This window comes from Tamandua tetradactyla, chromosome 23, assembly GCF_023851605.1.
Source record: "Tamandua tetradactyla isolate mTamTet1 chromosome 23, mTamTet1.pri, whole genome shotgun sequence".
Lineage (NCBI taxonomy): Eukaryota > Metazoa > Chordata > Mammalia > Pilosa > Myrmecophagidae > Tamandua > Tamandua tetradactyla.
In genome coordinates, this window is record NC_135349.1 from 48,554,648 (window position 1) to 48,571,462 (window position 16,815).

General features: G+C 41.4%; 1 protein-coding gene across 3 annotated transcripts in view; it reads left to right on the forward strand.

Annotated features, from left to right (window-relative positions):
* The window catches only part of USP7 (ubiquitin specific peptidase 7), a 79,274-nt gene that overhangs the window by 46,421 nt on the left and 16,038 nt on the right, over positions 1–16,815 (forward strand). For all 3 annotated transcript variants that reach the window (XM_077141852.1, XM_077141853.1, XM_077141854.1), the window contains exons 4-15: positions 1,027–1,165; positions 1,844–1,932; positions 5,902–6,010; positions 6,649–6,779; positions 7,267–7,321; positions 8,344–8,424; positions 8,519–8,609; positions 10,515–10,597; positions 12,606–12,715; positions 14,126–14,282; positions 15,335–15,479; positions 15,795–15,925. In XM_077141852.1, the coding sequence (XP_076997967.1) occupies positions 1,027–1,165; positions 1,844–1,932; positions 5,902–6,010; positions 6,649–6,779; positions 7,267–7,321; positions 8,344–8,424; positions 8,519–8,609; positions 10,515–10,597; positions 12,606–12,715; positions 14,126–14,282; positions 15,335–15,479; positions 15,795–15,925 (1,321 nt within the window). The remainder of the gene's footprint in view (positions 1–1,026; positions 1,166–1,843; positions 1,933–5,901; positions 6,011–6,648; positions 6,780–7,266; positions 7,322–8,343; positions 8,425–8,518; positions 8,610–10,514; positions 10,598–12,605; positions 12,716–14,125; positions 14,283–15,334; positions 15,480–15,794; positions 15,926–16,815) is intronic.

Here is a 16,815-nt window from a genome sequence, read left to right on the forward strand (position 1 = left end):
AAATTTTGAAGAAATTTTTTTAAAATGAGAGGTATATTATAAAATGCTTTGAAATGAATAAAATCTCAGGCTTCTAATCAGATGAAACTGTAGACTAAGGGATTCAGATTTCCATGATTATTTCAAATGTTCTACCAATTGGTTTGGTCTCAGGAGTTTATGAATCGCCCTTTAACATCATTGACAACAGCTGTGTCACTCTTCCACTTTTAGCAAAAGCTGGTTGAGAGATCTTTCCAGATGGTGGGGATCGTTGTCTTCAGTCTGTCTGTCCCTTACTCCATCAGGGAGACCACAAGGACTGCGAATGTTGCCTTTTGGAGCCTTTTGGGGCTGTTCCCCAAAGGACATCGGCTCCTGGTGTCTGGATAAAGCCCCAGGGAACCCAGTTCACTCTATTTCTCTGTTTGCATTAATGTCCAAAACGTACCAAACCAACTGTGTGGTGCAGCCATTTCCTATTGAGAGGCTGATTTTCCTTTTTCTTCCACATGTGCACATCATCATCTGATCTGATGACTATTTGGGCTAAGCTTGTTTTGTTCACTTTAGCTTGACTGGTAGTTTGGAGAAACAGTGCTAGCCCTACCTCTTGGTGAGGGTAGGCATCCCAAGCAAGCAAAAAAAGTACAGTGCAAACATCCCTCCTTAACCACTTGTTTCAAAAGAGTCTTAAATGATTTCAGGGTTTAGTGGTCACTATTCATTTTAAAAGCCCTATTTTAAACCTTTAACTTAATAGATTTACTAAGCAGTGTATTTTTTTGTTTGTTTTTAAGCATTTAAAACACTGATACAGAGATCCACCAGTGATTGTGACACCTTCATTGATAGATTACATAGGCACCCCGAACCCTTTTAGCTTCTTTCTCCTTTAAGGGTAAATAGCCACCCAAACCCCCAAAAGAAAATGGAAATGTGAAAATTTTCACGTGTTGGTATTAGTATATATTTTAAATGTATTTAAAAATGTATAGACATCAGCTAAATACACCAAATAAGGCTTGGATTTTTTTTTTTAAACAGGTCGTGGTCTTGTCATGCACAAGCAGTGCTGAAGATAATAAATTACAGAGATGATGATAAGTCATTCAGCCGTCGTATTAGTCATTTGTTCTTTCATAAAGAAAATGATTGGGGATTTTCAAATTTTATGGCCTGGAATGTAAGTGACAGTGGTTTTAGTCTGAATAATATGAACTTTAATGCTTGTTCCCTGAATTCTTTCATTCAGATTCCTTAATTTTAGAATCCAGTTATTTATAAGGTTGACTGATATCTGTGAAAATAGTTTTCCCCACTTTTCTAGCTTAGGTTTTTCAGCAGGTATCTGAAATCAAATCTCAGCTTTGAGTCAAAGATTGTAAGGTAGTTTGCAGCTTTCCTAATGGCAAGTATTGGAATAAATAATACTGATGGGCCTCTTCCCTGGGTCCGCGTCCACCATAGTGCTGGGCGGTTTCGTGTAACTTCACTCATTCCTGTGTCAGGTCAGCTTGGCCTCATTCTGTAAGGAGTTGGGGGGGTTTACCCACTAGAGCAGGCAGCAGAGTGAGAGCACCCCCTGCCCCCGAGCCCTTACACCCAGATGCACAGTGCTGATTCCTGCTGTCTACACCGTGGCACTGAGTTCCTTCCAAGGGGCTCCTCGGCTCGTTTCTGATCAGAGAACGTTATTTCAAACAACTCAAGGCACTTTAAAACTAGAAGCAAAATTGAGAGTTTTTAAAAGTAGGATTTTAATCCATTGAATGCAGGGGATTAGGGCAATTGACTCTTTGGGAGTTAAGTAAATGTTTATACATTCTTCTGAAAGTTGAATATTGTTACTTATTTTTTATAGGAAGTGACTGATCCTGATAAAGGTTTTATAGATGATGACAAAGTTACTTTTGAAGTCTTCGTGCAGGCTGATGCTCCCCATGGAGTTGCGTAAGTTTTTCTTTAATTGGGTGCTATGAAGAAGCATCTTGGCTGGGGTGAAATAGTGTCCACATGTTTCATAGGGATGCATATATACGGCAGATAAGCACCCTCTCTGTGCTTGGCCCTTGGCATACAAATTTAGTATCACAGACAATGTGCCTGTTTCATAAGTGCATTCATCTCGTTAACACATTTCTTGAGCACTGTCTACATGTCAGACACAGTGTTTGGTCTGGGAATAAAATTAATGGTCAGCAAGACAGCCATGGTTTTCTGTCCCCAAAACTTAGTGACTGGAAGAAGGATTAGTAGCATCGGTGTATAAATGACCACAGCAGAGATGCTTGGGTTTTTGTTTTTAACTTTTTTTTATTGTATTGTATGGTAGCCCATGAGATCTGGGATCTGTCCTGTAACTACTTGTTGAAGAGTGCTTTTTTATTTCTTTGCTTTGTATCAGTTTTTATTTTGAAGGGGACAGGGATGCAAAAACCTAGGTGCACTGTAAGTGTGTGATGATGGGGGAGCAGGGAAAAATGCCAAGTTCAGATGATAAGCAAAATCTCAGTGAGCCCAGAGGAGAAACTTCAGAGTACAGCCTCTGATCACGGGCCAGGGAAGAGGGTGGTTTTAGCCTTCAGCAGTGTAGGGGATTGGTTCATTGAGGGAGAGTCAAAAGGAGTTCAGGATAGGGAGAACAGTGCATGAAGACAGCAGTGGGAAAGCTTGGGATTGGGCTGAGCAGCAGATGGAGAGTGTGAGCAATGGAATTGAAGGCTAGGATGATAAAGTTGGGATCAGGTTGTAGACCGTTTTTTGTTTTTAAGGTGATTGTATGCAGGTGAAACAATAAAATACAATATAGGGAGAAGTTGAGATATGACAGATACTGGTATCTTGCTCATGTTTCCACCCAGCATTATCTTCTGGCAAGAGTGTGTGGTATGACCTGGGAAAGAGCAATAGGGTGGCCAAGTTAGGAGCTGCCCAGGTTGTATTTGTTGTGGCTGTGTATGTCCTGGGAGTGAAGAGCATAGGTGGGTATGAGGTGACATAGAGGTGGAACCTGCAGAACCAGGCAACTGTTTGGTTGATGGAGGAGTTAGAAGCAAAGAAAAAGAGTGGTTGCAAAGGTGACTCCAGAGTGAAGGGAAGCATATAGGAGCCTGGGGAGCCCATTTAGGGTGAAGGTTGGGGGAAGGGAATGGATTTGAGAGGTTGTGTTCACTTATCAGTGGACTCTTGCGGGCTCCCTAGGCTCTACCAAAGAGGACTTTAGGTGGCAGTAACAGAGGGGTATTTGAAGGTAAAGCTCTTGCGAAGAGACTGGAGAGTAAGAAAGAGGGCAGAAAGAGAAGGTTTCGCAATTGGGACCACCAAAGTTAGGTCAAGAAGTCTTCCAGAGACGGAGTCAGATAACTTATAGAAAGGATCGTGAGAGCTCCCATAGGGTGACTCCTGGGGCTTCTGAGACTTCCTTTATTGCTTAGTGGCTCTATACCTTTTAGATTGCAAGATGGTAACGAGTAAGCAAGAGCCATATAGGTGTTTTGCATCTTTTGATCCAATAATTCATTTAGTCTGTGAAATTAATTCAGCACGTTTATATACCACACCCAATTCCTCATCTGTTTACCAGTTAGAATGATAATAACCTACATGTCCAGTATGAATGGTTCGTTTAATTATGAGACATTAATAGTCATTAGAACCCAAAGCAAACGAAGGTGGTCTGTGCATTCTCATCGTTCCTGACCTCCTGGGGCGGGGTGGCCTGTAAGGCAGTGCTAATAAAGGTACACTCAAAACGATTCTTTGTCTGTTTGGTATGATGTAAGAAAGAGCTTCACTGTTCCAAAAGGTAATTAGTAAATTAGTAATTAGTAAAATTCAACCAGCTAGTCCTGAAATTTTTTGGAAAGTTTTGAGATATGACAGTTCTTTACCCGGCATCCTATTTTTGCACCTTTCGTCTCCAGACCTCGCAGCTCCCTCCTCCTCCCATGTGTCCCTCCATGCTCGGGTGACAAGGCCCTGTGGTGCTGGAGCAGCCAGACTCGGGACCCTGTCTGTTGGCTAGAGGAACTGTCCCAGTGGTGACCTCCCGTGGCCGGAGACCCGACCTATTACCTAGGGAGCACTTCCTCAGAGTTCTTTTTTGAACCCAAGAAAAGTAACTTTCCTATCAATCCTCAGCTAGGGAGCAGAAACAGAACACCTTAGGTAGTTTCTTCACGCATGTGCTTGGGTGGTATTTAAATATTGGGGTAGGGGACAAGCACATGTTTATTCTCTTGACATTGTTTGTGCAGGCCTTCTCCTCCCCCTGCCCCCATTTTTTTTTAAATATATTGAAAAAAATTTTTTAAACATAACATATAAACACGAACATTCTTACCATATGATCGTTCCATTCTTGTTATATAATCAATAACTCACAATATCATAGTTGTGTACTTATCACCATGATCATTTCTTAGAACATTTGCATCAATTCAGAAAAAGAAATACCCCTTACCCCTCCCTCTCATTGACTACTAGTATTTCCATCTATCCAGTATATTTTAGCCTTTGATTCCCCTATTTTATTTCTATGCCCCTTACACTCCCTTTCATTGATCACTAGTATTTCAGTCTGCTTGATTTATCTTAACATTTGTTCCCCTTATTATTTATTTATTTTTAATCCCTATATTTTACTCATCTGTCCATACTATAGTTAAAAGGAACATGAGACACAAGGTTTTCATAATCACACAGTCACATTGCGAAAAATATATCATTATATAATCATCTTCAAGAAATATGGCTACTGGAACACAGCTCTACAGTTTCAAACACTTCCCTCTAGCTTCTCTAATATACCTTAAACTAAAAAAGGGATATCTATAAAAAGCGTAAGAATAACCTCCAGGATAACCTCTACGACTCTGTTTGAGATCTCTCAGCCACTGACACTTTATTTTGTCTCAATTCTCTCTTCCCCCGTTTTGGTCAAGAAGGTTTTCTCAATCCTTTAATGCTGAGTCCCAACTCATTCTAGGATTTCTGTCCCGCCTTGCCAGGAAGGTCCACACCCCTGGGAGTCATGTCCATATAGAGAGGGGAAGGGCGGTGAGTTTGCTTGTTGTGCTGGCTTAGAGAGGGGGGCAGCATCTGAGTAACAAAAGAGGTTCTCTGGGGGTGACTCTTAGGCCTAATTTTAAGTAGGCTTAGCCCACTCTTTTCCTGCCCCCATTTTTAAAAGCTTCCCATGTGCTCACACATCTGACTGAAAACTCGGTTGGAATTTTCAGCTGACCCAGTCAAAACATTTCCTTTTTCGCTGTTCTTGTCAAAACCCACTTATTGTAAATCTTTTTTTGATGATTTTTGGTTTTAAAATAAGTACCTGTAGTTCAGATCTCCTGCGTTTTCTTGCTAATATTTTGTGGTACCTGTGCTTGTTTCCAAGACCTCAGACTAACCCTGGAATCATGGGGCACTGTTGACCCTGAACCTCACAATCTGCGTCTCTACCGGTATTGGGCACACTGGGCGGGGTCGTGTTTGATTTTATTTTTGTGTATCTACAGAGTGAAGTTGGGGAAGGGGTGGTGCCCTTTGGCTTCTTCTTAGTATTAATAGAACCACCAAAAAAATCTCTTGGGCTTAGAAATCATAGGTAAAACTTGCCAAGTCTACACGCCCATCTTTTCCCGTGTCCACATCTCCCTACAGAAAAGCTAGGTTTCAGCTGCCCGCACATGTGGCCTTTCTTTGGGTGTGCAAGAAAACAACCCTGGCAGGCAGGCCTTTGTTAAAAATATCTGGAACTTAAGCAGCATCTCTGAGTACCGATCGGGGACGCTGGGGTTGAATGTGCACTGGTCCACGCACTTGGGGCTGGCTGGAAGTGGATGCGTGACCAACTGGACGCAGCTGTGTGACCAGACCTGGTATTGGTTTGCCCTCAACCTCGAACTGATCTTTCAGGTGGGATTCGAAGAAGCACACGGGCTATGTCGGTTTAAAGAATCAGGGAGCAACTTGTTACATGAACAGCCTGCTGCAGACGTTGTTTTTCACAAATCAGCTACGAAAGGTAAATGAATGGTATTTCTCTCCCTTAACCTTCTACCAGCTCTTTTTTTCCTCAGATAAATTAAGGAATAAAGAAAATCCTCTCAGCAAACTTTCCACTGTCTCCTTCCTGTACCGCAGTGTGTGGTCCTCACATAGAAAATTCTTACGCTGTGTATTTTTATTCCCCAGTACTTAGACTAGTCATCTGCTTTTTAAGCTAACTTAGATGAATAAAACTTTTCTCCTACTACCGTGATTTCCATACTTAACTTGGATTTATTGTCCTTGAAATAAGCTTATGACATAAAGGTTGTTTTGAAAATATAAAAACTATTGATGGCAACATGTGGGTAATTTTCATAGTAATCCATTTTCATCCTATCTTCTGTTCATAAGTAATGGAGTAGTAATTTTAAAAATGTTACTCCAAGAAGTAATATGAAATGAGTAATTGTTTAGGCTGGTGAGCTTATATGGGCAATAAATTGGTTTTTGAACTCTGATATTTTCAAATTTCATGATTAAATAAAAAAAAAAAATTCCTGGCTTACTTGGAAGTAGTTCAAAGCTGATCAACTATGTTTTTAAACCATTGCTATGTTAGAGATGCTACCTTCACATAAGATTAAATTCTTACTTCTAAATAAATTCTTTTAGGCTGTGTACATGATGCCAACAGAGGGTGATGATTCATCTAAAAGCGTCCCTTTAGCATTACAGAGAGTGTTCTATGAATTACAGCACAGTGATAAACCCGTAGGAACAAAAAAGCTAACAAAGTCATTCGGGTACGTATGAGAAATCTCCCTTTCCCATTCTGCTGCCTCCTTTTTTAAAGAGGAATGAGTGAAGAATAGAAGAATTAATAGAGCATGATGTACACATTTAATTGAGAGAGACAGCCATTTAATTATATCCGTGTTTTTTACCATTGTATTTTGTTGTACCTGTTTGGAAATAGAAGCTTTGTTTTGGAATTTTGCTTCACCACTTACAGTTTTACTTTTCAAGAAAATAACCTATACTGTTTAAAACTGTATTTACATTTACTTGCAGATATCACCTCCCCAGCATTAAGATTTTCAGAACAAGCTACAAAAATAGTAGATATTTTACTGTTCACTGATAAATTATCTCCAGCAATCAACATTGAAAATGAATTTAATAGTAATGGCTTATTCCAGTTTATTTTTAAAATCTTAGTTGCTTTTTGATTTACTCTCATTTGAAATTTGGAAGTTGAAATGTAGGTGCTTATTTTAATGTCTTTCGAAGGTGGGAAACACTTGACAGCTTCATGCAGCACGATGTTCAGGAGCTGTGTCGAGTGGTAAGTTTCAAGCAATAGTTTGTATAGTTCTGACATTTAATGTTTTGAAGCAGTGTCAGAAGTTGGTACTGAGTAAAATCTCTCAGACCTACTTCACATTACTGTAATTCAAATGTACCCATCTTTGTTCACAACCACAACTAGGCGAGAAAGGAAAGGTGGAATCTAACTAGCTTAAAAGCCAGAAAGAATGGGGAGGGGGAAGCAGTTACTTGAAGCTGAAGTATTAGGAAAGGGTTGAGTTTAAATGGTAGTGGGTAGTAGATGTTGTCCAGTGTGCACACACATAGACACATGCCCATGAGTTTTCCGAGAAACGATGGATTGACTATCCTGATTGACCCGAATCACTTTGAGATAGTGACTTCTGTTATTACATAGCACCGATCTCTCCTTTGCACAGAAGTTGTAACTGAGGCAGACTTCTGTGTTGGTGGTTCTCCCAGTGCCCACCATTAGTCACTAGCAAATTCTCGTTCTTCCACTGCAGGTGATCTTTGTCTTCTCAGAAAGATACACACACACACACACACACACACACACACACACACACACACACACAACATGGCTATTCAAGGTGATTGGCTGGGCAAGGTGTGTTTTCTTTTTTGCAGCACTAGCTGGATTGAATCCAGTTCATTAAATATCCATGGACAAACCAGTCAATCCTGTTGACAGGCTCAACCTCATTAATCTCTTGGTGTGGACCATTTCGAGTTAAGTTTAGTGATCAATTTACATGATTTTCCAGAGGTAAAATGAATATAAAATGCTTCTAAAGCCACTACAGATTACTAATTCATTCCAAAGGGCTGTGTAAAGGGCTTAATCTCAATTGTTGCATGTAGATATTTTTGTAAATACCCAACCAAGGAAGAAGATTTTGTATATGTCTTTGATAATTGCATGCCAAGGGTCATAATACCTGTAGTCTAGAAGTTTTTTGGCCATGACATTTCCTAGTCAGAGTTTCTAAATAAACTGCTGTCAAGTTTCTTAAAGGCAAAATTTTTCTCTTTCAGTTGCTCGATAATGTAGAGAATAAAATGAAAGGCACGTGTGTAGAAGGCACCATACCTAAATTATTCAGAGGCAAAATGGTGGTATGTGATCACTAGTTTTAATGAAAGATTGCAAAAGATTTTTAGGTGTTGATTTTTTTTTTCATTTAAGACATCTTGTTTTCCTTATTTGTAGTCCTATATCCAGTGTAAAGAAGTAGACTATAGATCTGATCGAAGAGAAGATTATTATGATATCCAGCTAAGTATAAAAGGAAAGAAAAATAGTAAGTTTTGTTTATCAATGATGTATGCTTTTGATAATTTCTACTTTGATTTACTGCTTCATTTAAACAAGTACTTTTTATTGAAATACACACAGAAAAATGTGCGAATCATAAATGTAATTTACCAATTTACTGTATACTTTCGAAGTGCACCCAGATCAAGAAATAGAGCACTTAACAGCACCACACAAGGCCCTCCTTGTTCCTTCCCAGCCACTCCCTCCCCCTCCTCGGAGGACACCACCATTTGGGCATTATCTTGGATAATTTTGCATGTTTTATGTTTTTATGTAAATGTAACCCTGGCAGATGTATGTCTTTATTTCTCATTTCTTTTTCTCTCCAAAAAAAATTACCTGTGAGCTTGATCCGGATTGCATGTAGTTTGATCATTTTCATTGCTTTGTAGTATTCCATTTTACAGCTTTAACACAAGTTATTTTGAAAATCATTCTTGGTATTTGGGTTGTTTTCAGTTTGAAACTGTTACATGTAAGGCTGCTTGACAATTAAAAAAAAATTTTTTTATTAGAGGGGTTGTGGGTTTACAGAATAATCCTGCATAAAATGTAGTTCCCGTGTCCCACGTCACCACCAACACCTTGCGCTGGTATGAAACATTTGTTACAGTTGTTGGTGGCACTTTTTATAATTGTACTTTTTTTTTTACAGTAGTTGTAATTGTTGAAAAATTATTCAGATAGCATTAACTCTCATCTATGGTGCACGTCAGGTTTACTTTTTTTCCCCCCACATACTCCCTTGCATTAATGTCATAAAATTTGTTATAATCCACGGAAGTCATTCTTATACTATTAACTGTTGTCCTTACTCTAAACACAGTGAACTCTATTACATAATTTGGTGTTCTGGACAACACTCTCAGTGATGTGCTGCCACCGCCACCCTCCGTTTCCAAACCTTTACCATTAGCATATATAGAAAATCTGTACAAGTTAAGCATCAACCCCCTTTCCCTAACCCCAGTCTATCTCCTGGCAACCTGTATACTAGACTGTAATCCCATGGTTTACCTGTTATAATTAGTTCATAACAATGAAATCATACAATATTTGTCCTTTCGTGTCTGGCTTATTTCACTCCATGTAATGTCCTCAGAGTTCCTCCATGTTATCACATGCATTAGAACTTTATTCCTTTTTATGGCTGAATAATCCATCATATGCATGTACCACATTTTGTGTATCTTTTCATGAGCTTACAAACACTTGGGTTGCTTCCATCTTTTGGCAATTGTGATTAATGGCACTATGAACAGTGGCACTGTGAATGTGAGTGTGTGCTGCTTGACAATTCTTGGATCTGTCACATGTCTGTATGCATCTCGAGTGTATACCTAGGAGTGAAATTGCTGAATCCATGTGCAATATGTTCAGTCTGATAGGGAATGCTAACATGTTTTCCAAAGTGGCTGTATCGGTTTCATTCCCACCAGCAAGGTGTGAGGGTTTCAGTTGTCCTGCGACCTCACCAGAAATGTCAATTATCAGACTTGGAAATTTGGGGTGGGAGTAGGATGGTATCTTCGTTTTAAATTACAGTTCCCTGAAGATAGTGAGGTTGTTATGTTTTCAAATGCTTATGGGCAATTTGGAAATCTTCTTTTGTAAAATGCAATTATGAGAGTTATCCAAACCTATTATCCATTTGTAATACTCTAGAGAGCATCCTCGTGGTTCCAGAGTTGGTGCCTTTTGCTGGGTTAGTGGGGGTGGCAGTGGCACAAGATGTGAGGGCTACTGTCCCCAGCTATAGGTTTTTCTGTTCTTCTCTCTAGTGTTCTTAAATATATTGATTTTAAAAATACCTGTATCGCCTGTTCTATCAAAGTTTCTGTGACCACTCTGGCTAACTTTCTCACTTTCTCTGTCTTTCTCTTTAAAGTATTTGAATCATTTGTGGATTATGTGGCAGTAGAACAACTAGATGGCGACAATAAATATGACGCTGGGGAGCATGGATTGCAGGTAACTTGGATGCTCAGTACCAATGCCCTGTTGCTTCCCTTTACTTTCAGACCTTTTGCCTAACAGCTAATTAATAACCCAGTAGTCCCATTTTATACGTTTCTGGTATTTAGAACACAAAAGGGCTTTATTTCATAGCCTGGACATTATCTTTTAGAGGGCCCTGATTGTGTCATTTGTCGAGTTGAATGGGAAGGAGCAGGGAGGGGCTCACAGGATCTTTGCACTGCAGATCCTCAGGTGGGCATTTCACCCCATGCACCTCAGGAGGGCCTGTCACAGGGTTTTAAGCAGCTTCCTCCTTGGTCATTATTCCTTGCCTCACTGGTGTCAGTGCTGGAGCTTTTTCTCAGTTCTCCTGGAAACAACATCGTTTCTTTAGTTATATAGCATCACTTTATTTGGTTTTGTTAAAAAAAATCAGAGTGGTTCAGTGGTAGAATGCTCGCCTTTCATGCGGGAGACCCAGGTTCAGTTCCCGGACCATGCACCCGAAAAGAAAAGTTAAAAAACAATCATGGAGTTGTGATTTTCTGAGGAGCATGTCTTGGAGGGAACACATTCTCTCTGACATTTGTTCCATGGATGCTTGTTGGCCCTGCTTGCTTTCTGTAGCCCTCCAGGCATTCTGGGCTTCTGACATTGCCATGAGCCTGGTGAACCGGCCACCAGTCCACCGTCAGATAGGACACGTGACACTGGTGGCGTCAGGCTGGTCTGTGGCTCCCCATCCCTCAGGAATCCAGTGATCACGATCAGGACTCTATTGACAGTGCTCGCGTGCCCCATCTGCAGCAGCCCACAGATTGCATGTTCTCCCGCTTAGTCAGACCACACAGAACACCGTTAGAGATCAGAGAGCTGCTTTACCAGTGTCAGTTAAAACAGAGGCGACTGGTTGTGCTTAGGAAACATTTAGGTCAACTCAGAAGACATACCCTACCCACCCTGGATCTTTTGGAGGCTGGGTAAGCAGTACATATTTTAGGATTGTAGACTCTGTGGATGGCAGTAAAATGATTTTCCTTCATCTTTGGAATTGTGTTAAACACACACCATTCCTTTGTGTGGTGTGGGCTCCAGGGGTTTTTTGTTTTTGTTTTTTTCATCTTTCCAGACATGCACTGTCCTTTTAGATATGCTGATGCCCGTCAAAGAGCACTGCCAAGTAGATGTCCCTTGGTTCTCTAGCAAGGTTGTGGGAATGTGGGTTTACAACTCAGAAGGAAGACTGGAATTGGAAATACTCCTGTGACTTAGATGTGTGGTGAGGGCCATGACAGCTGGGCAGTGGCTGTGATTTCCAGGGGCTTATGTTAGTGAACAGAGAAAGAGTTGGCAGAGATGGGTCAGAGCTGAGTGCAGTGAAGAACACTGGAGGTGGGGATCCTTCCCAAGAATGAGGTGAGGGGTGACCGGGAGCACAGAGGCTGTCAGTACCTGGGGAAAGGCTCTGTTGGTTGGGGAAAGGACCAGGCTGTTGTCTGAGTCAGAACATTTGTTACAGAGCAGATGGAGCAGTAAGCGCTCTTGAGCCACTATGGTGTGGACTCTTCTGCAAGAGTCAGGAGGAGCCTAAGGGAGGGTCTCCTAGCACCTGTTCAGGTGCTCCACACCTGATTTCGCTGCCTTGTAATCATAGTTTCTGCTTTTCCTTTCTGTGCTTTTTTCATGTTTCTCCATAGTTTTTCACAATATTTAGTGACAAACACTATAGCACGTGACCAAAAATCTTAATTCACTTAAGCATTCCCTGTTGCTGGACGTAAAGGGAAACTACACTCCAAAGTAACAGGCGTCCTCGCACACATACGCTGCTGCAGTCTGTTTTTAAATAGTAAGGAAACCTGATAGACATTAAAGGCATCCTAGATGGATACTTAACCCCCAAGCCCCTCCCCACCAAAAGGTCCAGATGTGTTCTAAACTTGGTGAAACGCTATTGCTTTCATTGCTTCAGTAAGTAAGTAGAGGTAAACTAAATTTGCGTTTCTTTTTAAATGTTCAGGAAGCAGAGAAAGGTGTGAAATTCCTAACATTGCCACCAGTGTTACATCTACAGCTGATGAGATTTATGTATGACCCTCAGACGGACCAAAACATCAAGATCAATGATAGGTAATATGTAGTGGAATGTACAAGTTAAGATTTAATCCTGATCCTGATTTAGGGGGTTAATCTCAGTACATTGTTTAGTCTTTGCATTTTCCGTCTCTGATACGTTTAGAAGTTCTACATGGGTGTCTTCCAAGAACTGTTGCCCTGCTGAGCTTGGCAGATTAAAGCCCATGAGGCTAGGGCTCTTTCTGTCGCAGATTTTGCCTTTACTGGGATTTCTAGTAACTTTGATCTTGGCCAGAATGTGGATGTTACCTCAGATGTGGTTTAATGGTATTGTGTATGTTAAATGGGATTCTCAGATATTTTATGATCTTTCCGTTGGTGTTGAGTGTGCTAGTTTTCAAGTATGCTGACGTGGATATGTGCATTGTCCCAGCATTCTGGGTGAGAGCGATGACACGCGTCGCCCTGCCTGTTTAGAATACTGAATGTTCATCCCGAGGGGTGTGTGCACCGACTGCATGGGATGCGTGTAGGCCCGTCACCCTTCAGATTTGAGGGAGAATGTGACCAAATCAAACCACTCACCACCAGTGAGTCTTTGCTCGCCCCTCCTCATCCTTTACTGAAGGAATATTGAGGAAACACTTTTAGCCACAGCTTAAGAATAACAGCGTGCAGGCCAGTTCCAGCCTGCTGGTGTATTTCGTTGGCTCCTCCCCTTCTTTTAGTTTGTGTTTTACTTGGCATTAGTTGCCAACAGCCAAAAATCACTGAATTTCACGTGAAAATCTAGATTTCTGGCTTATTTTAGGTTTAGGAAATCAGAGCATCTGGCAACTCTGGGGCCATTCTTCCCAAGCCTGGCAGTGGCTGCCCCTGGGTGGAAGCGGGGACATGTGTTCTGCACTTGACTGCAGCCCCCACCTCACCCCCCCTTTCCTTTCTCTTCTTGGAAGGCCCTTTGATTTGCACCCCTGATGATTAAATTTGACCATGTAAGTCATATTTTCACGAAGCAAATAATTTGAAACCAAGGCAAGTTCACTATTTCTTCAGAAACCGTAGGGTAACGATTGTTGTTTTCAGACTGCGATTTATCCTTAGCAGTCTCATTCCTGGGCTTTGATTCATCAGAGCATTTGAAATTATTTACATCCTAGAAAATTGACAGTGTACATATTCCAAGACTGGCTATTGTGTGATCCCCTTGAACTTAAAATTATTTAGAGATTGTATTGTTTCCCAGGCGTGTTTCTCTGAAATTTAGCTTCAGATTCCTTATTAATAGGTGAAATTAGTAGGGGATATCTCAGGATTAGTTGAGAAGGCATTCCCAGTCAAAGTCATGCTTTTCCCAGTAAATAAGAACCATTAAGTAGAAGGTCTTACCATAAGAAAAGCCCAAAGGTGAAGTATTTTACGTGTAAATGAAAGCTGGATTTCTTTAAAAATGTCTTTTAATAGGTTTGAGTTCCCCGAACAGTTACCACTTGATGAATTTTTGCAAAAAACAGATCCTAAAGACCCAGCAAATTACATTCTCCATGCAGTCCTGGTTCACAGTGGAGATAATCACGGTGGACACTATGTGGTCTATTTGAACCCCAAAGGGGATGGCAAAGTAAGTCTAGGGGCATGGGGGGAGTGGGTACTGGTAAATGAGAAGTGGGAAAGGAATTTCATTTGGAAGCTGAACTTCAGCCTTTTCCAGTTCCTGCTTGATGGACTTGTTCCATAAGGTTCTTTCATGGCCTCTGATTTGTACATGTGTTCTCTGGCTGCTAAATCATGTGCTGTTTTCCTATCCCTTTAATTATGGGCACTGGAATGGTAAACAATAAATAAGGGAGGCATATGTTATGTAGGCATCTCATCATTATGAGTAATGAACTTCAGGTCCTGCAGGATGCTTCTTTTCAGTTTATGAATAATAGTAGTCTCCCCCTGGCTTGGGTCGAGGGGAAAGCCTGCATTGCATGCTTTCTGCATGCCCCTTTGTCAACCCTGTGCAGTGCTCCATAGTTCCCTTTTTCAGGGAATCTCATCATTCGACCTGTACCCAACCCCTGGCAGTGTGGGCAGCTCAGAGGATGTGATGCCCATTTCACAGACAAGGGTGTTGGGCCCACAGGGTCCTGCCCAGCACACCCTGAGGGCATTTGATGGCCAGATCCCCAAAGCACCAGGTGGCTCTTAAACACAACAAGAGCACCTTTAACTATAGACATAGCCAGTCCCGTTTAAAATGGCTTGGCCCAAGATGGGACGATAACTAGTTATGTACAAGTTGTGCTGGCCTTTTTTCTGTTTTTCTTAAGCCAGACTCTTACCAGCTGAGATAAAATGTCATGAGGGAGATGAAAATGTCTCATTTAATTTTATAACCTTACGTGATATTTCAGTTTTACTAGCTGAGTTATACATGCTCTTATATAGCTTTATTTCCTTAAAGACTTGGTAGTGGCAGTCGATGGAGCCTGAGTGGAAAATGGTCTGCTTGAGTAGATTACCCTAACTGCCTGTGGGTGGATGCTAGCAGAGAATATTGAATGGGCAAGAAGTGAGTTTTTAGAGGCCTGTCCACATGCAGTACATCATCGGTTGATACATTTTAGAAAAATGCTGCTTTCTGATGCTGAGCGCTTTTCATCGCCTTGTTGCTTTTCTTTGCAGTGGTGTAAATTTGATGACGATGTGGTATCAAGGTGTACTAAAGAGGAAGCCATTGAGCACAATTACGGGGGTCACGACGATGACCTGTCTGTCCGACACTGCACTAATGCATATATGTTAGTTTATATCAGGGAATCAAAGCTGAGTGAGTAAAGTTGGTTTTGATATTCATTTCCCTGGTGAGCTTTTCCTCTTGTACCTTGAATCCCTCCACTGCCCTGGCATTTTATGCCACTTAACAGTGGGCCTGAGCCATATTGCCTTCCCAGTAACATTTTCTGCCTTTACTGCTGTACTTGCAATGTCATAAGCAATTTGAGTTGGGCTGTGGATTTTGAAGTGGGTATCAAGTAATTGCACTTTAATAGGTTATTTTGTTTATGACATAGAGTTGGGGCCTTCTAAAGAGGGGGAAATAGAATCCTCAGAAAGGTGAAAGAAGACACATTTGTCACTGCAGGTGAAGTTTTACAAGCTGTCACAGACCATGATATTCCTCAGCAGTTGGTGGAACGACTACAAGAAGAGAAGAGGATCGAGGCTCAGAAGCGGAAGGAGCGGCAGGAAGCCCACCTCTACATGCAAGTGCAGGTCAGCGTCTGTGAGCCCCAGGCCCTCGGGTGGAAGGGAAGGTAGTGGGGCCATTGCGGAGGGGAATCGGCTGCAGGTGCTTGGACCAGCAGGAGGGTCTCAGGCCAGGAATAGTGGTTAACAGACCAGCATGCTTACATATGAGTGTGTCTGGGCAGCTCCCGTAACATTTTTAAAATCTGGTACTTACTGGGTGGCTGCTAAGGCCACTTCCCTGAACCTTTGGAATTCACATGCTAGTTAAGGAGGAAGGATTTACATGTGGGAAGTAATTGAGTCCACCAGACAGAGCAATGATGAGTTGTTGGTTCGTGTTTACAAAAAGTGCAAAGGGGATTAGAGAAGTGAGTTGTTCAGTGGAAGGATGCAAAACATGAAACGAGTTCAAGTTTGGAGGAGAAGCGGAATCTGACTGGGCAGGTACAAGGTGAAGAAAGGGCTGGAGGAAGGTCCTCTAGGCAGACTGGAAAAGCACGGCAGATGGGCAGGGAAGGACAGCTCTGTCGGAGGAGGTTTGTCTCAGATGGTTGTGGTTCACAAGTCAGTTTGCAGTATAAGGACATATAAAGAGACCTTTCTGTTAGCAAGGTGAATATCTGGAAAAGAGGTATACTGCATCGAAGTATCTTAAGAACATATTTGGAGATCACCCACAGGTGATACCTAGCTCTAAGCTAGTGCATGTTAGATGAGTCATGGGTGAGGTGATGGCTGTGATTACAGTTTAAAATAAAGCGTTTGTTTTGTTTTAGTCTTTGTAAGTACTTAGATTAAGTTCTTTTCCTTTGATGATATTTTTATCTTCTTGAAGACATTTCTTTGAAACCAAAGACTACTTGATTTTAGCATTTTTCTCTTCAAATCCAGTCTGATTGGATGTGGTGGTTCTT